Source organism: Lutra lutra, chromosome 1 (assembly GCF_902655055.1).
Source record: "Lutra lutra chromosome 1, mLutLut1.2, whole genome shotgun sequence".
Classification (NCBI taxonomy): Eukaryota; Metazoa; Chordata; class Mammalia; order Carnivora; family Mustelidae; genus Lutra; species Lutra lutra.
In genome coordinates this window covers 94,640,358-94,667,847 of record NC_062278.1, presented here as the reverse complement: position 1 = coordinate 94,667,847, position 27,490 = coordinate 94,640,358, and the positions used below count along the sequence as shown (strand labels likewise).

Here is a 27,490-nt window from a genome sequence, read left to right as displayed (position 1 = left end):
GTACCAAAGACTGGTGAGCTGATATATATATATATTTTTTTAAAAGCAGATTCTGAGAATTAGAACCACTAAGGATTAGGTATTGTCCTGTGGAATATACCTGGGAGTGCTGACAGTTACGGATATTTAAGCCAGGGATAAGGAAAGTGGCTGTTGCTATACAAGCGGTGAGTTTCTGGATTTCAGTAAAATAAACCAGGATTTTGTTTCTTGAAGTAATTATACTCTGGAGAGAGGAAAGAAAGATGGAGACAATTATGAATGACCTTGCATCTCTGAGCCGTTGAGAACTTCTGGATCAGTGGCTGATGTTTTCATAGCCTTTCAAGTGAAACCTTTCAGTGAAGTCTCAAGCCACAGACCACCAGTTAACAAAGGGAATTCTTTTTCCAGGATATTAACCTTAATTTGAGTGCCATATAATGATAGTCATATTAACAAGAAAAAGAAAATCTCCAGCCACATTTTCTAATGCTGTTTAACCTTTCTGAAAACTTTTGAGTTTTGAAAATTTTTTAGTATCATCCTTTTTTGTAATAGGTACTGTCTTCTGAGTATAATCATTCCACTGACTTTTTGGGTCTTAAAGATTTTATTTATTTATTTATTTGACAGAGAGACAGAGAGAGAACAAGCAGGGAGCAGCAGGCAGAGGGAGAGGGAGAAGCAGGCTCCCTGCAGAGCAGGGGGCCGGATACGGAACTCGATCCCAGGACCTTGGGATCATGACCTGAGCCAAAGGCAGATGCTCAACCGCCTGAGCCACCCAGGCGCTCCTCCACTGACTTCTTTAATGCAAGAGTTGGCAGGGTGTTTCTATCAAGCAAATAAAACTTTTCTAATAGCTTAAGTCAGTAATGTTGTTAATATTACACAAGCCCTTATCCCTGGGCCTTACTGCTCTCAGGACCATAGTTAAGAGAACCATTTAATACCAAAACCAAACCCCTCCCACCCCCACCCTCTGACCCCTAGCACACCTTTTTCTTGATCTGGAGAGAAACAAATGTTTTGTAAGGTCCTGACACTGGAAAAGAGTTAACTCCATTTCTGTAGCTCTAGGATTATTCTCTTATAGGTCTAAATTTATTTAATATTATGACTGCCAATGTCATGAGTGTTGTAAAGTAGATGTGAATGAGGAACAAACAATGGGCAGAGCTTTTTGGGTTTTTTGGGGGGTTTGTGTTTTTTTTTTTTTTTGACTGCTGAAACGTGTTTAATTAGGGTTACATTTCTTCAAAGTGGAAACTGCCTGGCATATGTGAAAGCATATGAATCCTGTCTGTGTGACATTTGTGCCCTATGCCTCATTTTCTAGAGCCATTGACATAAAATAAAATTACCAAATTTTGTTGATGTGACTGGGTCAGCCACAGATGCATTTCACTGATGGCTGAAAAATATTTTTAGCTTGTTGAGGCATCCTTAAGAAACTTAAAAAAAAATTATAGTCTGTGTTTTTGGCAGGTAGTTTGTGTGTATTGTTTCCCTGTGTTGGGCCACCACCTTTTTGCAAGATGTGAGCAGTGGGTTAGCTCTGCTGTGTTGTTTTTGAGCTGTATGTTTACTTAGCAACTTCATTCTCTGAGTAGTTGTTGAAAGAACAGAAGTTTGTAAATTATACAACACTAAACAGTGGATGCCATCCATGGCTTTTAGCCCAGACCCTGTCAAATCATTTTCTATTTCCTGGTCAGGCCTTAAAAATTGCTATGCATTAGAGAAGCATTAGCATTTCTCAATTTAAACATATTGTTTCTTAATTAGTTTCTGAAACTCTAATTATGAAAGAACTTATTGAGCATGCTGGGAAAATAATTATTGACCAAGAGACAAACGACTTTAGTCTTAAGCATTTGGGTTCTTGTTTAACCATAGTAAGGCATAACCATATTCAGGCAATTTATGATGTTATGGGGCTATGACTAGTGATGGCATATGTCTATACCAGAAATTACAGATTTCTTTCCACCTTGTGCTCTTTATCAGCTATTGTTAATGGCTTTCAGGAGCACTGTGTTGTGAAGGATTCTGAAGCTCTATTCTGATTCATTGAGAGTGTATAGAGATCAGATAATAATGGTTACTATTGATGCTGAAGAGATACATGGTAGTATATGGCCATGAGTTTGTTAGTCCCGTTATGTATACACCCTGAAAATATTGTCCAAAGACCTAACATACAAAGACATACAAGAATCTTAGCTTTTTGATAACTTTTTTCCTTGCCATTAGTAAGATGGCTGATTTCATTTTCATCCTCCCTCAGAAGGAGACAGAACATCTCCAGAAAGGGTTTTTGTGTGTGTACTTTGGTTCCCAACTCGTGAGCACAACTGTGTTTTGAAAAGAATAAACAGATACGTCCAAAATGAAGTGTCAAAACTGCAGAACAGGACAGCATGAGTCTTGGATGAGTGTCTGGGTCCCATCTGCTTCACATTCAGGTCCTTGGGGTCAGGGAGCACAGGGCTGATTCTGGCGGCTCCTCATGTCTCCCCTTTCAGTTTTCCCCTGGCCTTGGCTTGAGAAGGATGGAGAATGTGACAAGGCCTTGTCAGTTGGCTCAAGAGCTACCCTTTTCTGCATATCCTGATTGCAAAAGCAGCATGGGCAGAGAGGAGATGAGCCATGGTGGGTAGGATCATGGGTGAGTCTGAATCTGAGGCTCTGCAGTCCCACTCACTGCATGTTTTGGTAAGTTTCTTAGGGCTTCAGTTTCCCTTTTGTAAAAGGAGGGTAATAGTAGTTGTGAGGAATTATTGGCCAGGTGACTGTAAAATGCTCTGCACGGTGTTGTTCACCTGGCAAGTACTCAATAAATAGAACCTTGTTACTATTAATAAATATCTGTCAATATTTAGAGGGATAAAGGTTTACTATAAATATTCAAGAATTCTCCAGCTTCTTCCTAGAATTTCTGGACTTCTCTAAGTACTTTGTAAGCGATTTCTTTAATATCCCCTCCTTGTAACCTTCTCTTTGCCTGTTCCTGTCTGTCTGCTGTTAATGCTTTTTTCCTTTCTTCCTCTTTCCCTTTCTGCTTCTGTCTCATTCTCTCCTTTTCCTTCCCCTTTTCTTTTCTCCCTCCCATCCTACATTTCCCTCTTGGGCGTCTTTTCGGTTCTTTCTCCATTCCCTTCTCATTTCTTCTCACACATTCCTATCCAAAGGCAGTTCTGAGAATTACTAAGAAAATGAGAAATGACTGCGAGAAGAAATTGGAAAGCAGTAAATTTAAGTTATTAAATAGTAATTTTAATTAACTGATTACATTGATAGTGTTATATTAAGAGAGGAGCAAGGACGGAGGCATAACCTATGAACTATGTATGCTATATAATATTCCCTTAGCACATTCCACCTCTAGAGATAAATGATTATGGATGAACTCGCGATTGAGAGTTCATTCATTCACTCTATAAACAAGTGCTAAGTAGGTGCCAGTCACCATGCACCAGTTTGTGGGGAGGATATTTACTGTGCAGAGTGGTCAGTGCATGCTTGGCCCCCTTTAGGAGGTGATCAATAAATTTTGTGGAATGAATGGCCAGAGCAGAGAAGTGACCCAGTGGGGCTGACCTGGTGAAGAAGATAGGAGGAAGGATATTCTAGAAAACTGTAGCTAATTGTATATGGTATATCACAAGGAATAAAAAGTCAGAAATAAGCTGGGACTGAGGCATAAAGAACCTTATATTTGAATTTTATATTAAGTGGGGAGGCAGTAGTAGATAGATCCCAAAGTCTGTGACTTAATAAGATGGAAGCTTATTTCTTGATCAGTGACTGTCCTGGTTGGTTTTTCCGGCTTAGCGGTCTTAACTGGTCTGGCCCACCATTTATAAATACTTCCTGGCAACTCCCCAACTTCTCAACTGGCTAGTCCCAAACTCTGGTTAAACCCAGTTCTCTACCTACTCTACATCAGTCCTGAAGAACTACTGTGTAATCCATCTGGGTTGCTGTAATGAAATACCACCAACTGTGTTGCTTTTAAACAACAGAAATTTATTCCTCATCATTCTGGAGGCTGGAAGTTAAAGATCAAGGCACTGGCAGTTACGGTGTTTGGTAGAGGTCTGTTTCCTGGTGGGTAGATAGTCATCTTTTCTCCTTGTCCTCACCTGGGGGGAGGGTCAAGGTCAAGTTCTCTGGGCCCTTTTCTAAGAGCATTAAATCTGTTCTTGAGGGCTCTATCCTCATGACCTAATCACCGTTCAAAGACCACACTTCCTAATACCATCATCTTGGAGATTAGGTTTCAACATATGAATTTGGGAGGAACACATTCAGTCCACAGCAACTGTTTTATATCTTTTTCTGTTCCCCTTAACTCCCATACCTCCTCTCTTTTTCACCATTGGCCAATAACCATATTAGTTATTTCACTGAGAAATCAGACTAGGGTAGGAATACCCCATGCCACATCACTAAAGTGAGGAAGCCTTCTATATCTGTCCTTTTTCATGCTGCCTTCTCTGTCTCTCTGCTCCTGATGTCCTCGCTCCAGTCCACGGTGAACTCTTTCCCTTGTGCACTGGAACCCATCCTCTCTCACAGACCTACAGACACACGCGGGCTACTCTCCCACTCTCTCAGCAGCATCTCCAGCTTTTCTTTCCAGCTTGATCATTCTATCAATGTAGAAACAAACTGTACATCTTCCATCTTTAGGAACAGACTTCTCTTGACTCCGCTTACTGCTCCAGTTATTGCATTATTTTCTCTATTTCTCCTTAGAGCAAAATGCTGTAACCTCTAGTTTCCCTTTCTCTCTCATTCTTACCTCATGTCACTAAAGAGATTCTCTTTGTAAGGCCGTCAGTCTCCTCCATGTTGCCATATCCAGTGGTCAATTCCCAGGCCTTATTTCATTCAATTTACTTTTAGAATTTGACTCCAGTAATCATTTCCTCTTAAAAACCAAAAACCAAAAAACAAACAAACAAACAAAAACTTTAGTCACTTGAATTTCTACAAACCATTCAGTCCTGCTTCTTTTCTTACTGCACTGGTTGGCCGTAAGACCCTAACGCTCTTTTGCTGGTTCCTTCTCCTCTTTTTACCCTTTAAGTACTCAAGTACTGAGAGGCTCAGTACCTGGAGCTCTTCTCAGTGGTCTCTTCCACTGTCATAGCTTCAAACAGCAGCCGTTCACTGATGACTCCAAAATGTATATGTCTGTCCTAGATCTTCCTTTAACTCCACTGAGACCCAACTTCCAACTGACATCTCCATGTGAATGTCTGATAGACATCTCACTATGTACAGGTATTTCAAAGACTGAACTCTTGGGTTTTTTCCTCCCTCCCCAAATTTGCTCCTTCTTCACTCTTCTGTATTCTCTCAGGTGCTCCAGTCAAAAAATTTGAAATCATCCTTGCTTCTTTTTATTCTCTTACACCTCTATCTAATTAACCATTATAACACATCAGTCCACTTACTCAAAATACGTCTCGAAGCCATTTGCTTCTTGCCTCTTCTACCACCCTGGGCTGAGTTCCACCATTTCTGGCCTGATAAAGGTAATGTACACCTACCCGGTCTCCTTGCTTCCACCTTTGTTGTACTATAATCTGTTCTCCATATTGCAGCCAAACTGACTGATTAAGAATCTAAGTCAGTTCACTCCCCTGCTCAGAACTCTCCATTGGCTTCTCAATTCCACTTGGAGTAAAATGCAGAGTTGCTACCACACTCAGAAGGCCCTGGAGGCCCCACGTGGTGTGGACCAGCTCCCTCTTTGACCTCACTTCTCGCACCCACCTCTCTAGTAGCCTCTAATCAGTCATGGTGGGAATCTTCCTTCTCAAACACTTCATAGAGTTTTTACCTTTAAGCTTTTGAGTTTATTCATTATTTTTTAAGTGAAAATTTCATCTTTAACTGTGAAGTCAAATTTTCTTGAATCACAAACTCTTTTCCCCCCTTTTTTGGGAGCCACCTGTAGAACTCAAGGAAAAGATCGTAAGTCTGACTTTTGATAAAGAATTTCTTAGAGGACGTGGCTCTCCATATCCAGTTCCCATTTTCAATTTAGGGAAATATAATTTGTGAAAAACAAAAGTACAAGAAAAAAAAGTAAAATGTAAAAGAAACACTTTTTCCTTTAAGGCTTTTGACTTGATCAAAAAGACCAGGAACCAGATGAAGCCATTTCCTGTATTATGTAAACTGTGTCTCAAGAAGAAATATGTTTGCACTGTACAGGAAAGCATGGCATTGTGTCTAGTGCCATTTGACATTTCTTGCACTATGAAGCAATTGATATGTGTACCCACAGTAATCATTTGGGGAAGTGTTTTTGATTTTACTTAGATAGGTATCGTATTCAAATTTTAAGACAGTTATTCAAAATTGCGATATTTTCAGCTATTTGTTTATTTTGAGAGAAAGCTCCATTTAAAGAAAGTGTAACAGTGGTCGGATATTTTGAACTGTCCATGGTCTTTGTATTAACTTACCAAACTTTCCCTTTTTGTGTCATAATATAAACCTTATTATTCATTTTCCTGACAAATATTTTTTTCTTTCCTAAAGCAAAGCTGGAAATTCACTTTTACTAAGTGGCATAACTAGAGGTACTGACTGTCCGGTGCCCACAGCTCCCTAATGTGCTAGGCACGTGATGCTGTGATTTCTTTTTTCAGAGTCATTGTGAAGACTAACTTTAGAACATGATATGACTGCCACTCCTGTGGCATGTGACAAATAGTGGCATGGTTGGTGAGAAAGGTAGTATCTGTTTTTACATGGCTTTTGTGTTTGGATATTACTATATCTTTTTAATCAGATGTCTCCCCTTATAATTTAATTTATCATTCACTTGGTAAGTTTTTAAAGATTTAATTTACTTATTTATTTGAGAGAGAGAGAATGAGAGAGCATGAGAGGGGGAAGAGTCAGAAAGAGAAGCAGACTCCCTGCTGAGCTGGGAGCCTGATGCAGGACACTGTCCTGGGACTCCAGGATCATGACCTGAGCTGGAAGTTGTCACTTAACCAACTGAGCCACCCAGTCGTCCCTATCATTCACTTGGTAATTTTGTTGTGTCTACTGCATACAACACCCTGGGATAGAATCTGTGGGTCGTACAAAGAAGCATAGGCTTGGATGTGACTCTCAAGAAGCCTGAAATCCATCTAGGAACACAAGCTTTGAGAAAAAGCATATAACTATGTGTGTGAAGAAAAGAGAGTATCTTGTGATTAGAAAAGAGAACCAGTCATTTCTTGTGAGCATGTGCACACCACGCACATGCTTGCATGCATCTCATGAATAACTAACGCTGGGGAGATTGTAGATCAGTCAGTTATTAACTGGTTATGGAAAAGGCATTGAAGCAAACACCTAAGAATTGAGTAATTAGAATGCATGTTTCCAAACAAAGACAACAACAGACAAACTCCCTCCAAAGCAAAATAAACAATGAAAATCCTCGTTAAGAAATTCTCTAGGATATCACTGAATGACATCATAAAATTTTCCAGAATTAATGGAACTTTCCTAGATGTCAGTGATAATTTTAAGTTCAGTCTGTTTGAAGACACAATTTGCTATAAAACTATTAGTCGAGATATATGCAGTTACCATTTTGTGAGTCATAAAGGGTTGAGTGTCAGCAATTTCCTATGATTAACCCAATAAAAGTGACTTGAGGGTAGGGACAGAGTGCTTTTCCTTTGTGTAGACCATGCCTAACACATGACTTAGCACATAGCAGGTGTACATCCAGTGTTTATGGTATGTGCGTTGAATGTGTGTTAATATGTGACATGTGCCAAAAAATATGGATTATTTTTCTAATACATGGATTACTGTCTTTAATCTCATAAAGATCTATGTTGCTGAGAAATTAATTGCAGAATTGCTCAAATGAATTTTGGGAGTGGTTTGGTTATTTTTAATAGTTATAGAAGTTACAGAGTACTAGAGGTATTGTTAGCTTTTTAAGGAATGTAAAAAGAGAAAGGGCTCTGAGGCTCTGAAGCTGTTCCTTGTTTGGAAAGGCCTCTTCTCTTGCCCCTGATGCGTAGTGTTGTGGAGTGTTTGGTTTTGCCTTATGGTGATCATAATGACTGCTTCTGTGGCTCTTCATAGCTTCACATAGTATGACAGAGCTATAGAGATCCTTAAGTTCATGTCCTCACTTTGTGGGTGAGGAAACTGAGGCTCAGGGCAACTAAATGACTTGGTCCTAATATAAGTCATGTGCAAGGAGCATAGGAACAAAGACTGAAGTTATAGACTCTCAGGTTGGTGCTTCATTGTTTGCATCATGATAGTCCAACAGAAGTTCAAGGCAGGAACTCCAAATTGTGGTATCAGTGGTTATTTGTGTCTAGGACAAGATGTGAGGCAGATATCTAAACGGGATCAATTCTAGTATTTGTAATGAAAAGCCCTAAGAAATAATAAGGCTTACATTTCTTTTTTCACTCTATATTTTACGCTTTCTGTTCTTTTATATGTGTAACTGTCATTGATTTCCAGATGAAGTTAGTTCTTGAAAGATAAAGCTAGAAAAGAAATGAGAGTATGATTATATCAATGGTTTATACCTCATCGTGAATATTATTTAATATATTTTGAATGTTTTATCAGATTTCCTGATATTTTTGAGAGAGTTAAAAATATACCTGCATACATATTTTTATGTTAAATTTCACGATTGCTTTAACATTTTGTTTAGACTTATATATGTCATCCAGACCATTTAGTATTTTATCAAAAGAATGTGCTACTGCCTTGCTTAAGATAGAATTAGGAAGAATTCCTTTTGTATTATTATTATTATTTTTTTTTTTTAGGTCTTGCATGTTTGTAGAGTACAGTTTTAGGGGAATTCCTTTGGTAGTCTTCATTGAGTGTCAGCAAAAAATATTATTCTTGGCTTCTGTCCTGATTAACCCAGACATTTTAATGTGTGTTATGATGGGTTGTTTGATGGATAGTCACCTGTACCCTGTGATCAACTAAAACTTGGCCACTTGAGTTAAACCTTAGTAGCTAAATGCCATAATTTCCCATCTTTTGTTTGATTAATACTTCCTTTTGAGATCTGAAAGGGAAATGTCTGGAGTGTCCTTCGATGTACAGCCACACTCAGGATGAGAAGGAAGACGTGTCTTTTAGGGGGAGAGAATTCACAAAGTTGGTCATAACAAGCCCATTCAGGACAAAGCATTAGGCACCTCCCTTTTTTAAAAGGAAAGAAGAAATAAACACTTCACTACACTTAAAACTGTTTTTTCCTAAAATTTTTATGGATTTGATGTCTTTATTTAGATTAAAAAAGTAATTGCATGTGCAAGAGTATAAGTAAAAGCAGATTCTTAAGCAACAAATGACAAAGACCTTTAGTTACAATGCATGAAATTATATGTGCTAGCCTTAGATTTATAAATAGATTGTTGTAAGATGTCATGTGAAAATATGTAATCTTATGTACCTTTAGTTTTGAAGAGTAGATATAGTATTTGTTGTGGTTGGAGGAGCCTTTGTGTACAAAACCATGACATTCTCCAAAATGTAGAATTTATAAAAAAAATTCTACCTCTTCACTTTTTTGAAGGAGCGAAGAATTCCTTTTATATCTCAATTTGTATAAGGTGTTTCACAGCATCTATGAATGCAAATATTCAGGAAATGTCTAATTCGGGTCTTAGTGTTGACACAGATAGAAAGGATTAATTAATTCACTTCACTTAATATTCATTGAGTCTCTAAGATGGAGCCCCCTCTTCTAAGTGACTAGGCGTCCCAGCTGCAGAAAGCTAAAATACATAGACCCAGTGCTTGCTCCACTGCAGCTGATCAGCTAGTGAAAAAGAGAGTCAGTCAGAGAATGAGCAAATACATTGACATATACTTAGAACTTGTGATCAGTTTGCTAAATAAGCAAGGGAGGAAGAGAATCTAACTCACCAAGAAATCACATTTAAGGAGAGACCTGGTGAGTAGAGAAGAAAGGGGAAGAGTGGTCTAGCTAAGGTAAAAAGTTTGGGCAAATACTAAAGAATTTAGTTAACTCATGAAACCAAAGAAGGTCAGAGAGTAGAGCACGGTAAGGGAGGAGGAGCATGGAGTGAGAATGGAGAAGTAGCAGGGTCCGCTCCAGCTCTATACGTAGCCAGAGCAACATGATTTCATCTTATTAAAATTGCAGTGGAGCTTAAGAACCTAGGACTATGGTTATCTATGGGCGTGGGAGGAGACAAGGTAGGTGGGAGACAAGGCAGAGAGACTTTACATTGTTTATTTTTTTATGCTCTTTATTTATTTAGAAATATTTAAATGTGGTACCTATTGTTTAACATTTAAAACATTCTAATGGGAAGAGATACAGTCTTAAGTAGGGATGTATCGATTCTGACTTTAAAAAATTAATTTGACATCTGTGTGGAGAATAGATTGGATGTGACAGGATTAGGAGTGAAACACTGTAGCATGTTCTAGGGAAGTGATGATCAGGCTGGGACTAGAGAGAGGATTGGAGAGTAGAGGGATGTAGGATTTATTTGTGAGGGAGAAAGAAAAGCTAAGAATTATGGGTAAGATATTAAGGGTAAAGGAAGAGGGGAGGGAAGCTAAAGTATTATTTGTCCAATGGAGCCATGTCCCATGAAATAGAATACTGGGAGATAAACCAGTTTGGGGAGGGTAAATCAGAAATTTTGTTTTCTACTTGGTAAGCCAGGTGTGGCTGTGAAACTGTAAAGAGTTGTTGTCAAGTGGGCAGTTGGATATGTAAGTCTGCACTGAAGGGAAAGGTCTGGGTTGGAGATTTGGGTTTGGGAGTCATCAATGTACACATGCTATTTAAAGCTTCCATAGTACATGGGACTCTCCAGAGGAGGAGAAGGGGGCAAAGGACTGAGTCCTGGGTCTTGCCCACCTTGGGGACTAGAAAAGTAGTAGAAATCCTTAAGGAAGATGGACACGTACAGATAAAACAAGAAGAGGGAAATCAGGACAGTGAAGTGTCTCTGAAGTATTTGAAGAAGGCTGAGAATCCAGAAGACACTAGATCTCGTCTGTATTCTGCTACTTTTTATTTTCATTTTGGATAAGTCATCTAATTTCTTGGGATATTTCATTTTTCATCTGTGAAATTTGTCTTGTCTGTCCCAGAGGCTTGAGATGTTCATTATTGACGAGACTGACTGAATGAAAATATTTTATTAATCTATACCTAAAGTACATATTAAGATATAAAAATCTATTGTACTTATTGTATCATATTCTACTGTAATTACATGAAGGCAAATGAGAACATGAATGTTTTTATCTTGATAATGTTTCACTTAAAACACTTGTGCATTAATGGCATAAAAAATTTAAATCAGAATTAGGTTACCAAGTAATATTGAATCAATATAGTTGCTTAGAAGGAGTCAGGATTAGCAAATTAACTAGATAAATTTGCAAAGAAAAATCTTTTTCTGAACCGAACTGGAGTATATTGTTTGAAACCAAAATATATTTTTCTACATTATCTTTGTTAACAACTAATGTGTCTAGGTAGAGATTCATCCCCAATAATTGTGGCTGTTACAGGGTTAAAATGCTGAGTTAAAGTCAGACATTGGGAAGGAAAAAAAAAAAAACACAACCTTTACACACTTTGTTAAAACAAGAACAAAGAGCCCATGGAAAGCACCAGGTGTGACATGGAAAAGATAAGGAACAAACTCTTCTGTGTACATATCACTCTAAGATTATTTAATGACTCAAAAGATGACCTCCACCAAAAGGTGTGGCATGAAAGTGAGCATGGAACAGAACACTAATCATATATTTCAGCAACTCTGATTTCCAGTGGGCCGGGCCTTGGCGCTGACAGTCACTGTGTCCATTGTGAGACAGGTTTATTTCTTGCATAAGTTTACCATTATCCTGGAAGCCCTGGTTACTGGCAGGTACTCTCTGCCTGCTGTCCTCCATGCTTTGTTTCTTTCTTTCTCCTCCCCTGCTCTCCTTCACTGTGGAACTCAGATATCTGGTCTTAAACTCCTTGTTTTGAAGTGCTTTGAGTTTTCTTGTATTGTAATTTGTTTTTCCAGCCCCCACAATTAGGTAATCATTTATTAGTTCTTGCCTTGTAATTGAGATGCAAGTTATAATTCCCCTTGGCTTTTGAGATGACTTGTTGCACCTACCTTTTCCACCTCCTTATATCACGAGATTAAAGCATTAAGTGAGCTCAAGTAATGTAATAAAATCTGGAATTAATTAACGGCACTGAAGATGATTATATTATGAATTAAGTAGCTCCTTCTTAGAGCGCACTGTAACTACCACAATAAATAAATGTATAAAGTGCGGTTTTCGGAGGGTTTAATTTTCAAAAGAGCCTTTACTAATTCTATTAATATTTATTGAGTCCTATAGGTACCTTTGTATCTAACCTCATTCATTCTGATTAGAAATCTCTTTCCTTTCACTGTAAGGCAAACTTACCAGTGACAGAATAAAGAAATCTTAACAACCCTCCCCACCCTCCCCACCCTCCTCACCCTGTCTTAGGATCTTCCCGTAATCAGTGCTTCTTGAGCACCAACTGTGTACCAGGAACCCTAGCATAGTGCCTGGCATATAGGAAGGAGGAGGTACAGCTTCAGGAGAGAATTCAGCTGGGAGGAGAGAGAGAGCACGGGTTAACAGAAACTCAGAGAACATTTTAAGAGCCAAGATAGAAGAAAGTACAAAGACATAGGGGCAAGAAAAAAAAAAGACACAAAAGTTTTGTTTGTAATCAGCCAAATAACTAAGGGCTTTCTTAATTTTTTTATATTTTATATTGTGGTAAGAAAATGTTTTGGGGGTTACCTGAATTTTGAGGGGATTGAATAGAGTAATGTGAAATATTCTATATAGTTGTTGCTTCAGGTGTCCTGCTCTTTGTTCTCTGTGTAGCCCAGTAATGCTTATATTTAAAGTTTAAGGAAAGTACTTTGATTTCAGAGTAGCCTGGCAGTTTTCATCACCATTAATTCACATTAGATCATTTATATTCAATTTACTTTTCATGTATTTCATTACTTGTCTATTGGCTCCATGCAGAGGAATATAGTTGGAAAACAGAAGCTGAGGATACATAATTTTTTAAAATGTGTTGATTGGCTGTCTTGTTCTTTTGGGAACAAAAGACAAAGTAAGTCAACACTAAAATTAATTTTTTTATATTAAAACCCCAATTGAACAAGTGATGTATGGAGATGTGTGGAAATAGTGTTACATAGAAAATCCTTTTAAAACATCAAGGCTGTCACTAAATACACAACTGAATTGACCATGACAAATATTTGCTGAGCCAAATATTATGCTATTTATTTGATTCTATTGATTCACTGGGGGGTGGGAGGACTGGAAAATTTCTCCAAAACTGATCTCTCATGTATGAAAGTGATGAAATTGCTTCCATTGAGCAAACATGAAAGTAACCTGTGGTTACTTTGCTTTCTAGTCCCTTGGGCTTAATATTCATATTTTTTAAAAACATCTACTTTTCGGGTAGCCATTCCCCAGAGCCCTGATGTCTCTCCCTAGGTAGCTGGCAGTGTATGAGCTCATTGTTGAGAAACTCATTCCTTTCTTCGTAAGAAGGGACTGTCCAAATATCTCCTATTTGATATAGCAAATAGGAGAGAGAAGCAGAACCAGAAAACAAATTAAACCAATAAACAACCCCATTTAATGGACTGGGACAGTGAAGTAAAATGGAGGAGACTGAGGAACATAAAGCTTCCAATTCACTGGATTGGTGATAATGGAAACAGTAGATGACTCTTTGATTACTTGGGGAAAAAAAAGGAAACAAAGAGGTTAGATGAAATCAAGATGGCATACTCAGAGCTTGTGGGCTGGTTTTGGCAGGTGTTCAGAAGAGAAAAAAGAAATTGGGTTTGGATCTCTTAAGAGGGCCTGTGTTTTCAGTTTCACCCAGACCTCACCACTCTCTATTACTTTACATCAGACTCTTGCCACTGTGATGCTCCCTGCCCTGATGCTAAGGCCCTGGAGATGGCACCGCCTGGTGTGAATGACCAGTAATGTGTCTTCCACCTCCAGTGGTTCAGGGTTCTCTGGGTCAGGCACAGAGTTAGCATGCATAAACGTATGTTGAACAAATGAATGAACAGTAGCAGGAAAAAAGATTTAGTCAGTTTAACCACATGGTCCATGAGTGCAGTTTTCTGAAGACACCATCAATGTGTGTCCTCATATGAAGAGGAAGGAATGGCAAGGTACCTTCTTGTCTGTGGAACGTGGGCAGAGGGCACAGCTAGACTTTTGATGACACTATAGATTATTGATTTGGAACTTGTTGAGGAAATGGAAAATAGGCCCCCGCTCCTGGTCTTTTGCCTGGAAATCCACAGATCTCCCTTACCAATACTTTGAAGTCTCCTGTTATACATGCATTGGATTTAGCTTTCTGTTAAACCTTTTCCTCCCCACAGTCCTTATCTTCATCAGAGCAAGGTGTTTATCAAGCTGATTGGTGACAGAAATTAGTCAAATAGTATTGTTTTTCAAGTGACCTCTTTAGGTGAGCATATTCTTAAAAAGGTAGAAGATATGTAAGAGTATTTGAATTTGTGCCACTTTTCTTCAAGTAAGAAATATTGAAGATATGAAAATAATCTGAAAGAGCCCCTTTCACTGTGTTCAGGTTCTGGTTCTGCCTAAAAAAAAATAAAATAAAGGCTTTGGGGCCAGTTCAGCAGAATCCTGATTGTTTCTAAAATACTACATTTTAAAATTTCATATTCTTTTACAGCTTTCCATTTTTCAAAAATATTTCTTTATTCTTTCAATAAATAATTACCAAGTACCCGTAACATGCTAACTACCTGAATTTGCCAGGTTTCTTCTTCCTTCGGTTTAACAAAAATGCCAAAAGAAAAAGTTCCAGCAAACAGAATAGGGCATGTGAGACAAACATCTTCATTTTCCAGCAGTAGGAGTGGCCACCAGGAGTTCTTGGGCCCTACGGTTTGACCTTGAGCAATAGTGGGCAGCATGGGGACTTGACTGATTTCTCCTTTGTTATCTAACTCATGCCATATTTTGAATAGGGCTTGGTGCATGGATTTCTTTCTCCCTTTTTCTCTTACCTGCCTTGAAGTCACAGATGTAGGTTCTACATGTTCAGGTCCAGCAGGTATTACTGGTGTGTCTAGTACATTCCCAGCCCTGATCATGTTTAAAAACGCATAGTAGTATGACTCCCTCCATATTCCACATCTGAGAGGGAACAGTTCACAGGCATCCCTGACATCTGGAAAGCCCTGTATCCACTAAAAAACCTTTGTCTTCCATCTTCTAGAATAACCACCTTCTTCTAAACATTGGCTATTTAAACAGGCTGCACTGATATTAATTCTAAGCCCTCGCTCCTTTGTGTTGCTCCCATCCTATGATTTATACTTGAAGGAAAGTGACATAAAAGGATCCTGGGTTTAGGCTTTATAAATTTCACAGAATAGTTAGGCTACAAATGAAGGATTAGCTTGTAACTTTCACTGTGGTCTTAGTCTTAACAATATAAATTCTGTACACAGACTCTATTTGATTAACATGAGTGAAAACTATCATCGAAATTAGCGTATCTTTTAAATGTTAGAGGCATCTTACCTCTTGGTGATTATATTATATTGGCTTTCCTAGAGCAATGGGGAAGAATTTAATTTTGTTTAAAATATGAATAATGTTCACACCTGCAAGCCATTATTCTGCCTCCTTAAGTTTCAGGGTCTCATTCACATCATCTTACATTTCATTGCTTTGTTTGGGGATGGTGCTGAAAAAGTAAAATCATAGGACGTGCCACTATTGTTGATTCTAAGTGAAAAGCCATAGGCTATCAACACTGCTAGTGCTTATTTTCTGTATTATGATAGAAAAAATAAAAGACATATTTTCTCCCAGCTTTCCCTAGGGTGGATTAGGTGGCATCTTGCTTCATGTGATACGAATCATACATTTTTCTTCTATCCAGAACTCTGTACTCCTGTAATCACTTTGTCAACTTCAAGAAGGAGAGGAAAATGTTTTGATTGGAGGCAAAAATTCTGTTCAGGTTGGAAGTAATCTAGTCGGACACTCACCTTGGGCAGCTGTTTCAGTTTCAGAGAATAATCACAACACTGTGTAGAATGATGAGATGTGTTATTATCTAGCAGAATCATACTGATGTTTAATTAATTCCACATTAACCGACATGGCAGCATATTACACAAGAGCCGGGGTCAAAGTTTCAATATTGAACCCACAGCACAGTTCAAGAAATGGAGTTAAGAAAGATTGCTTCAGGTTAATTCATTAACTAGTGACAGCACAAGAAACCCAAGAAAAATTCATGTTCTAGTTTGGGGCTACTTATTGAGCGAGGCCTTGTCAAATCATAATATAACCCAACAAGGTGTTGGAGTGGCTATAAAAGCTAATAGAACCCCAGGCTCCAGTATAGAAGTACTGTGACCTGTTTTAATGGGGGTAATGGTTAGCTCTGTTGTACTCTCCTCTGGTTAGAGCCTGTTTAGGTTATTGTCCTCACTTTGGTACTATTTTAAGAGACGTATTTGTGGATTGGAGCACTTCCAAGGAAAGGACAGAAAGATAGCAAAAAGTGAGAAGGTCTTGTTAACGAGTTGAAGAACCTAGGGATATTTGAAGAAATGAACTCTAGCTTCAGATATTTAAAAGGTTGTCATATAATAGCATGTGTAGATATAATTATTATTGCACAAGTAGGTATAGATTTAATTAAGACTGTGAAATCTAAAATTTTAAGGGAGTTTTGAACAGATTAAGAACTGGTCTAGTTTAAAAAGTCAGAAGATGGCATAACTGTGGGTATTTAAACAGATGCTGCAAGCCCACTTGTCTTATAAGTAATCTTTTTATTTGAATGGTTTATGAGAGAGGGTCTCATCTAAGAGCTCCTCACTCTAAGATTCTAAGGCTTCTTCTAACTTGGCATGCCAAGTTTGATTATCTGATACGGACGATAATCATTTCTCTCTATGAGAATAGAAGCTCAATGTTTAGTGGTTTGTATTTTCTTTATCGACAGTCAAATCTGTAGTTAGAATAGTGGACTGGACTTCTCTTGAACAAAGGTTATGACTTCATGGCAATAGGCTGAGGGTCAAGAGATAATGATCTTATGGAGACTTGAATCTGCAGCACTTCGTGAAAATGTTGAAAGTCATTGTCAGAGTGCATTCATCTTAAGCAAAGCCCAGACGATGGATCTTTGCAAGTCTTCTTTAAGGGACTCAGAGCTCTATTGGGCATGTGGGGGAGTGGAAGGGAAGGCAAAATGATGTGGAAGGACTCAAGATCAACAGTTTTGTGACATTTGAAATACACATCCATTTTCATATGACAGCTTTCTTTAGCGCGTATTTAAGGAAAAATCATGTGAGTTTTTTTTGTTTTTTTTTTTCCATATGACTTTGGGGGGGTGGTCAGGGAGTTGGGAACCGAATACATTAGCATCAGTACTCAAGATACAAAAGAATATGTCACTATGCTTATGAATTCACAATTCGAATGAAAATATGGGAGTCAGAACTCCCCTAGTGGCCCGAGCAGTATGCTGGTCTATTTGAAATGGGGATGTTCATTCAGCAAGTTCTGCACAGAAGAGCTTCTGTGGATGAGATTCCTGGTTCTTGAGGACTTTGAGATGGGCTCTGGGCTGACAGAGACCTTAAATGATTTGCCTGAGGTCATGCAGCCAGTAAATGGCATCCTGGTCACATAACCCAAATCCCGGAGACCTAATCTTATACTCCACGCCTAGTTCTTCACTTAATTTTATCTCAAGAACATTTAAGTCCAGGTGGAATCAGATGAGGAAGGGAAAGCAACCACAGCCTGGGTGGGGAGAGAACTCAGGAGAAGCACCAGTGTGGGTGTGTGCCGGGTGGGGAGCCACGGCCCCACCTCTTTGACTCCATTTGGGTGCAGGTTTAAGTCTGTCTGCATCCTGGGAGAGCTGCTTTCTGAACCATTACCCAGCTGTCTGCAATAAACAGCCCTCCCAAGCGTGGTGTCTTGGGTCCCAATCCTTGAGTAATGGTTATGGGTGGAAAGTGTCTCGGAGGCGATTTCTTATGGAGCACTAGGAGTCTGAAAACAGATCTGTTTATAAAAAACAAAAAAACAAAAACAAAACCCTAACAGCGATCCCCTTCAACTGTCTTTGAGTGTTTGATTCTTAAATATTCATGAATCCCGCACCGACTTCAGATTTAAGATCTCCACGAGATGAGTAGTTCCTGGAATCTTAACATCTCTGGTGGCATTTGGATTCATTTCGAAGGTTCCCTCGTAATAGTTTAAAATCCCTTTGCAAAGCTAGTATTGCTTTCATTTACTGAAAATGAACAATGCTCAGGCAGGGCCCTAAGGACATTGAAAGCTCATTCTAGTTCACTTCCTGAAACCGTGGATTTGCTTATCCTACAGGTAAAATCACTTCCCTGTGTGTATGGGGAAGTGTAGCGTTTCCTTCTCAGCAGGGCTGTGATGTCTCTCAGGTGGTATCTTCACTGAGTGTTGGTCGAATGAATAAATTCAGACAATCTCATGCCCCAAATCTTCTTGTTTTGACTTTTGACTGAATTTGATTCTTAGAAGAGAGATGGAATCTATGTGAAATATTCTGTACTAAATATCTTTAAATTAAAAAAAAAATCTTTAAATCATCATAGTACCCTAGGGCCAAATTCAATCTTTGATTTTAGTTAAACACTATCATAATTAAATCGAATACTAGAATGATACAGTGAGACATAATGAGAGGAACATTTTATATTGATTTTCATATCGGTAACATTTAAAATGATATATATTTAGGAAGTACTTTGTTATCTTCTTCCATTCCATTGTACTTTTTGTACAGTGGTGGCATATAAATACAGATACAATGACATTAGTCCACTCCTTAAATAAAAGACGTTTTTTATAACACACAGATCTTTCCAAGCAGGAAACTGGTTCTTCTCCCACCCTCTAAATTGCTCAATACTAAAAAGAAAAGTATTTGTTCAGTTTTATTTCTCTCAATGCTGGATGATAATATGGCTATAGATGATGTGTAATCAGTTTTTATGGGTGATGTTCCCACAAAAGGAGTGGTTTAGAAGTGAATGTCTTAACCTTATAATATTCAAAGTTTTCACTTTGTCATATTAGACATTCATCTTACTCTGCTTCTCTTGGTGGTTTCGAATCATAAATAACTTTTGGAAAAATTTACTTCAAGCATTTGAGATGATAGTAAGTTTTTCACATTTTAAACTGAAACACTCTTCAGGATTTGTGTGTTGGTTATGAGGAAGAATCCCTATGACAACACAGCAGCCAAGTTGCTATCTGACTTTATTTTTCTTCCTCCTAACCAAGTCAGTCAGACTTGCCGTAGAAGTTAACACTGAGGTGTCAAAAGCTGATTTCTTTCTTTCTTTTTTTTTTTTAAGTGTGAGTATCAACAGCATTTGAGTCATGAAAGAGACACCTCAAGTGGAACAGCAGGCTCAGTTCCCAACCCATCTTAGTGCTATTGCTACCATTAAAAAAAAAAAAAAAAAAAAAATCGGTTATTACAAACTAAGGCAAAACAACTTTAGATGGTCAATAGGATTTTTAATTGCAAAGATTTCCTCTGGCGTGAGTGTTAATGAATGTCAAAGCAATAACATAAAAAGACATTACTTAGTTTAATGATTGATAGAATAAGAAAAACACAAGGTCTTTTGTCAGATAAATGACTACGGTTTGGTTTGGTGTTTCTTTACCTTAGGAATATCAAAAGTGATCTCCAGATAGGCAGTAAATGGCCCAGGAGCAAAGGCAGAAAGTCATAATGAAGCCTGTTATATAATAATCGAAGGAGGAAGACTCATTAGCCTGAACTAGGGTACTTGTTTTCTCACTTGGCAACTCTGAAAATACTTGACCGTTTTGGGTTTGTTTGAATTCTTTGTTGAAACTTTCTATTTCTGAAGATGTTAGGTAAACAGACGAAATGTTATGCAACTGGTTTTGTGCATATACAGTGTAAGTGTGTAACTAAAGAAAATTGAAATTTTGCTCCAGATTGTCGAGAAAGCATAGCTGGGAGTGTTTGGTTTTATACAGATGATGCCGCAACACAAATCCCCAAGAGGGAATGCCAGTGACAATGACAGTGTAACATCCAATAATTGCCAAGGGGTGGTCATTAATGAGTTTCGTTTTAAGCAATAGTTTAGATCCCTGGACTGTCTGATATTTGCTATGACATGCTCTTAGCATGCTGGAAGATTTAATGATGACACATACTCTAAATGATTAAAATCACTTTTGCTCCATGTGTTGTAAATATGAGAAGTACTATAGGTCAGTTCTCATGTTCATGTCAGGAAAACACCCTGAAGTTTCAAAAGTGCTCAGTGGATTCTTGTTAGTTGCTTTTCCTCACTCTTTTATGACTCTTATTTCATTAATTGTTTGTGAATCAAGTCCTTTTTGCTCCTTGAAACTGACTGTAGGAAAAGCTGGTAAACAATGGTAGAAGGAATTTTAAAGGAAACTGTCATGGATTTCAGTTGCAAACTCTGCCAGTTCAGCTAATTGCTGTTTGCTCAGAATGTCATGTTCCCACTGATGGTCTCCAAAGAACTTGTATGGCTGCCATCTTGCTGACAAATCCATGTCTGATACAAAGTAACTGTGGCTTCTTAAGGAGCTAGTTTACTGCAGCTGTTGAGGGACCTGAGAAGTGAAAGTTCCTTCTGTGTCCTCTAGCCTGCTACCAAAAATATTCTTTGGCATGTTCACTCCTACTCCCACTCCCACTACCTCTGTTCTCCAGAGATCTAGGAGTGTTACAAGACACCCCCAACCAGTCCTGTTGATTCTTTCATATCTGTCTACCAATGTCATCTAAGACCATCACTGTGCACAAGGGGACAATGACTTTCAGGTCATATAGCAAGAGAAGAGGGGCACGGGGGCACAAAGCACTGGAGAGGCCGGTGATGTGGGTCTGGACAGAGAAGCAGCTGAGAATGGCAGGGCTCAGGTTTCATTTTCCCCTTTACTGTCCAGGTGCTTCACTTACTGGAAACCTATTCCTGAGTGCTAAGGGCATTTTATATGAACAGAGTATTGTCGAATCAGGCCAGAGCAAGGTTAGCGTGGCTGGAGAGGACAAAACTAACGTATTACTGTTACGTGAAAGCTGAAAGGCCTGAAAAGGAAAAATCTCACTTTCTTCCTCCACTCCTCCATGAATGTGTTTGTGGTTGGTGTTGTACTTGTTTTTTATTCTCTTTGTGCAGTCATTTATAAAGGTCTATATGAGGTGTTTTTGCTTTTGTTTTGTTTTGGTGGAGGTGGAGAGTAGCACAGAGAATGTCTCAGGAAGTGAGTATTCATAGTGACTCAGAAAAAGAAATAAAACTTTTTCTTTATGTCTTTGAGGGTAAATAATACTGATATTCAAACAGCAAAACAGAGAATTCTGCTTGTTTATTTTTGCTTTAGTGCAATGTTGGTTTTAAGATTTTAAATAGTAAAAATATTTTCTATAAATAGTATGAGATCCATACAACAAAGTAATTATTTTATGGAACCTTGATTTTCAAATGCTATCACATTGCATTTTGAAAATGACAATGTATTTTTAAAGCATATTTTATAATTACATTTAATCCTCTGAGACATTTCTGAAACCTCTATAATTTTTGGATAGCAGATTCAATGTAATCCTTCTGTTAAAAATGTAGATATATGAAATTTGGGTATGCTGCCACCAGGTGGTGGCAAGTCTTTTGAGTCATGTGTGGTTGCGATTTAAAAGTTTTTTTTTTTAACCCTTTTAGATAAAAATAGTAAAATTATTTCTTTAAACAGTAGCTTACTTAGAAGCCCCATATATAAAATAGGTAAAAATCTGCTAATTTACTACAGTAAAAATGAGATAGGAATTTTGAAACCAAGTATCTGTGCCCATCTTTTCTCTGAAGTTCTCTGAGGAATCATAGGAACACAGTTGGAAAATTACCAATCTCAATTATAATATGCACATTTTATCTGGGATTGAGATATGAAACATTTTTAAAAATTAATAAAATTAACTAAGCTACTAAAATGATCACCTCCTAGAGCTGGAAGGAGAAACTGGTAAAGCACTTTTCAGAGCCAGGTGGGGAGGCAAGAGGATGTTTGTCAGTCAAGACCAAGATGATATGGTGAGAGGAACAGGAATGGGCTTGAGTAAAAATGTAAGCCCAGACTGCTGAGAGCCCTGTCCAAACAGTTCAAGCTCTATTTGGGCCAAGTTAGAACATACAAGAACTTCTGGAAGAAGGAATGGGGCAAGAGGATGTGATTCTCCTGCGAGTCAATGATTGACTGAACTTCTACAGATTTTGAGATTCTTCATTGTCCAGCTGGAGCTGGAGCCCCGGACTATCAAGCTCTGGCTTGTTTTCTTTCTGTTTTTCTAGTGCTTTCTGTCCCAGGTGACTAGTGAAGACAGCTACAGAACAACTATATACCTGTCTGCTTACCCACTCCATGTGCTTAGTCTCCTCAAGGCTATTCCTACCCCCTCTCTCAGGCCAGGTGGTGACTAATGTTTTTGCTTTCCAGTGACCTCACAACAACTCCCTTCCACCTGGTCAATACCTTAATTACAAGCAATGTTTTTTTCTGTCTTTGGCTATCTTTGGTTGTAAGTGTTTTGGTTATTTATCCTCCTCATCACATGGTTGATTGGGAGCTGTGACTTGCTGCTACCACCCAGAATCACAGGAGAGTGTTGTATCACATGTTGCTAGCTCGGGAAAAGATCAAAATTCAAAACTGGAAGTGTGGTTTCTACTGGATGTGTATCGCTTTTGCACCACCATAAAGTCTAAAAATGGTAGGTTGAACCATTGTAAGTCAGGGACCGTCTGCATGTATGGCCAGATTCAGTAATGAGTTTTTAGGAGACATAATTGTCTGTGGTTGGGAAGAAGGAAAGTTCAGTAACTGAGTAAAATGGTAGGAAATGAAGGACTGAGGACTCCACCTGAGGCCTGCCATAAACCTACTTCAGTGACTCTCACCTGTTACCTGGGGCCAAGAGTGTGGATTCACTGATTCGACAAATACAAACTGAGTACCTCGTCTGTTCCATGCTGTGCTCTGGGGTTTAGATAAACTCCATGTCCTCCTGTTTTTTTTAGTGGAAAAGAAGACAGGGAACACAAAAATGAGTCAATGTAAAATGCTTGGTGAAGATAACTGCTGTAAAAAGAAATGAAGATGGGGGAGAAATGAAGCTGGAGAGTAAAGTGGGGAGGGTATCCTGCAGAGGGTTGATATTCAAGGCAAGGGACAGGTGTAGTCTCTCTCAGAGCAGACATTTGGGATGAGACCTGGAGTCAATGATGGAGTGAGCCATGGGAGAGATGTCAGAGAAGACTTCCAGGCTCAGGGAAGAGGAGAGAGGGCACAAAGGCCAAAGAAGGAACAGCTTCTTCTTCAAAGAACCAGTGAGCAGCATCTCCAGGCAGGAGGACATGAATGAGGGAAGAGTGGTGAGGTCAGAGAGGTAGGGCCTCAAAGGCCATGGCGAAGAGTTTGGATTAAGTGGGAAGCAAGGCCAGGGGAAAAGCTGACTACTGTGTTAAGGGAGAAAGGACTGTGGGGAAAGCATGGAGGCATGGCAGTGAGGTGGGAGCCTACTCTGGGAGTCCAGGAGGATGTTGATAGTGGTGTAGACTAGCACACACTGCTTATGCCCAGCAACTCTTCTCTGTGAATCTTTGAACACTATTGATTCATTACAGCTAACTCCTGTGATAGGTATTTAAAAAACAAACATTAGCTGCCTATAAGACAAACATTAGCTGCCTATTTAGTGGTCATATCTGCTGTTGGTTATAAGATGGCCGGGTACCGAGATCTTGTCCGAGTCACTTCACCTTGCTGAGCTTAGGTGGTCCATGTATAGTCTTTCTCAGGTCTGACATCCTCTGAGTCCTAATTTTTGTGATTGAACCTTAATGAGCTCCACCACCCAAGGTGACCACAGGAGTAATGGAAATCATTAGAATGCCCCACATGCCTCCGAATTGAATATAATTTGATCCAGATCTTTCTTCCACTCCCTGGGAGCTGGCAAACATTCTGCAATACCCAAATTCAGATCTTCAGTGTTCTGTCAGACTGATGTGGGGAACTCTGATGACAAGAATGGTCACTGGGTAGAGAGGGCCCCATGAGAAATCTCCTCTCTTCCCCTCCCCTCCTTGTACCCTAATCTCGTGTAGCTTATGGCCCTCATGAGCTTCATTAGGGCCCTTCTTAATGTTTGTTTGCATTTGACCTTGAGGTTCTGAGAGATACCCTGGGACTTGCCTTCACCTTCTAGGTTTAGCACAAAAAACGAAAAAATAGGGGATATCAATAAACTCTAACCATGAGTTTCAAGAAGGGAAACTGAAGCAGCATTTCATCCTTCCACAGTAAATAGAGGATGTTCATGTATCAGTTCAATCTCCTTAAAATGCAAACAACCGGATCAGTTGTTGAAGCATCTGTAGTCTGGTGTAAGGGTCACGTTTTAGCCCCATACACAAAAGTTAGGCAATAAATTTAAAAATATGAATCTGTGGCAATAAATATCAGCTCTTAAGTTTTTGTCTGAAGTATGTTGCTCCCTCCAGTGTTAGTCACATGATCAAAATCTGCATATTGGGTGCCTGGTATTCAGGGTGACACTAATTTAAACCCAGAATCCAATGCCTGATATGAAACATGCAGAGTAGCCATCTCCTCCCAAAATAAGTAAAGCAAACTCTTACTGGGTCAGTGTGTAAGCACTGCTTAAAAAAAAATTTCAGAAAGTTTTGTACATTTAAGACTTCAAATGCAGCCCACTTTTACTATAGATGCTCTGATGATGACTGTATCAAATGGGTTAATTGACCTACCTTTTAGTTTTTGCAATCTTGGCTTAGGTTACAAGGGAACAGATTTCCCTGGTTTTAATGTGTTCCATACCAGACATTTGCCCACTTCTAAATATAAACTGATCTCCCTGTCACTGGCACAGAGGATTGAGCATTTCTGAAGCAGGCTGAGGTAGTCGAGGAGAAATTTGAGAATTTCCTGAGGAACTTGGAGGAAGGGTATGAGCCAAGTTTTATGGTAATGGTATTTACTATTTAAATTAATAATTATTATAGTCTTATATGTAATGTTCTAATTAGTCATTGTATATGTCTAATTCTCCCAGGACCTCAGTTATGCCTTGATAGTGAGTTGAAGGTTGAGTATTATGGAGAAAACCCTGGGGAGCTAGGCTTATTCAAGTGGGGGAAATGAAGGATAAAGAGTGATTTATTAACTATTTTTAAATAATGGGTTTTTCTCATAAAGAGGATGACGTTGAACTACCGTTCACAGAAGTTTGAATAATATGAAATGAGCTTCAACTGAAGGCTGCAGGATTTAGGTAAAGTACACAGAAGGATTTCCTCATTGTAAATGGAATTCAGCATGGATGGATTTCTAGGCCACAGAGGGGGTGTGGTAGTAGGAAGGTGGCTGGTAACTGTGGAAAACGTGAGAAAAGTACCAAAAGCAAATGAAAGCATGGAGCGTAAGTTATGGTTTTGTTTGTCCTGATACATTCTACTAACTGAACAGTTTTCATCGGGATGAAACGTGAAAACCACCACCATATCCAAGTACATACAATCTATGCTCCATTGAAGGGGACCCCGAATATAGAGTGATAACTGATATCACCCAGCCAGAAACCCCAAAAATGACTTTTGGCCATTCTTGAAGGATGCTTGGAGTTTTTACGAATCTAGAGATATTGCTTTATTCCACTTTCCTGGTGTAATTGCATATAAAAATAAAATGTCGGCATTACTAAAGTTTGTTGAGTCCCCCAACGGTTTCAAGAGTAAATGTCTTCATTTGCCTGCACAGTATCTGAGAGAGCCACTTTTAAGATAAGTATATGTGGCTGTCATTAGGAGGTTTATTTTAGATACTGGGTAATTGTGTACAGGAGTATTTTTTTTTTAAATATGTTCTGTATATATTCACGGATTCTGCAAAGTAACTTCTTCCTATGTGACTTTAAGGGTTGTTTTTAAATCATGGTGCAGTTCATTAAACATTTGTAATTGTGAGATCATATCCAAAGGGATAGCTAATAAATCTGGGTTAAATATTAACTCTTCTTAAAAATGACTCTATTATGTGACATCTTTAAACATCCAAATCAACTTTTGATTTCAGTTTTTCTTTCTAGCTCATTTGTTTTTCCATAAGTACTTGAGATTCCCCCCCAGTGTATAAAGGGATTTTGTTAACATTTGAATATAGCATGCCTCCTCTCTTACAAAGGAAAAAAATCAGGGAGAAGTCTGGTCTTTTATTCAGACGTATTAATTAAGACATCTGTGCTCTCCCCAAAACTGTTTTGTAGGTGGTATCAGGGTTGATGTGCTTAAGGTTAGTGATACTGGCTTCTAAGATGTAGCATAAGCAAAGAACCTCTCATTAAAGGACAAGGCTACGGCAATTCAAAATAGTTAACACAGCTTCAGGAGCTTTCACTAGAAGGGACGTTTGTCCTAAAGGCTGACTTCCGAAGTTACTTTTAAATTATATTTCGGTTTGATGACTCCAACAGATTTTAACCTCACTCAGTGGTAAGGTTTATTTTTAGGTTTCCATATATTAGACATGAAGAAAACTAGCTAGCTAAAGCTTCCCAACCTTGAATGAAAACTTAAAATTCTTGCTTCCATGTCCTAAGCTAACTCCTACCCCCACCCCTATCCTAGCACTACAAAACTCGGCAGTTTTTCTTTTTTCTTTTTTCTCCCTCCAACTGGTGATCATTTGATTTTAGTCAAACTCCCAACTGGCCAATATAAATGCCTAGAGAGAGAGGAGGGTTGCATAGCCTGTCAGGAGTAGCTCAAGTAGCTGTTTGTTCAAAGAACTTGCTGAAGCAGAAAGAACCCTTTTTGTTTTGAAAGCATGTTAATGTGATAATGAAATGCACAAAGCAAAGAGGTTCATCCATATAAATGGGCCATTTAAATAATGAGCAAGGAGGAAGGATGTGGTTTGGTGTCAGTACTGATTAATTAGGACATAAAAATAAATAACCATCTCAACATTGGCTGCTCCCTTGAAACTCACTCTATTAGTGGGCAATGAAGTTAATGCAATTGACAGTATAATTACAGGTTAGTTAACAGAACAATCCATGAAGAGGCTCTTGCTTCTTTTACAGCTTTTATTAGCTAGATGGCATCTCTGTTCATTTTCTCATCTCTACCTTGCTGATCTTCTGGTTCTCAGAGAGAAATTGTGTTTTCTCAATGAGTCTCTTAGACTGTACTGGATACTAGATATAAATATATATCATTGTTCTAAGTATTCAATTCAACCA

General features: G+C 38.6%; 1 protein-coding gene across 12 annotated transcripts in view; it reads left to right on the top strand.

Annotated features, from left to right (window-relative positions):
* The window catches only part of MECOM (MDS1 and EVI1 complex locus), a 548,915-nt gene that overhangs the window by 324,843 nt on the left and 196,582 nt on the right, over nucleotides 1–27,490 (top strand). The window contains exon 1 of one of the 12 annotated variants that reach the window (XM_047729902.1): nucleotides 2,627–2,700. The exons of the other annotated variants lie outside the window; for them this stretch is intronic. Within the exon in view, the coding sequence (XP_047585858.1) occupies nucleotides 2,635–2,700 (66 nt within the window). The 5' untranslated portion in view covers nucleotides 2,627–2,634. Of the gene's footprint in view, nucleotides 1–2,626; nucleotides 2,701–27,490 lie in introns of those variants that run through there. 12 annotated transcript variants of the gene reach the window in all.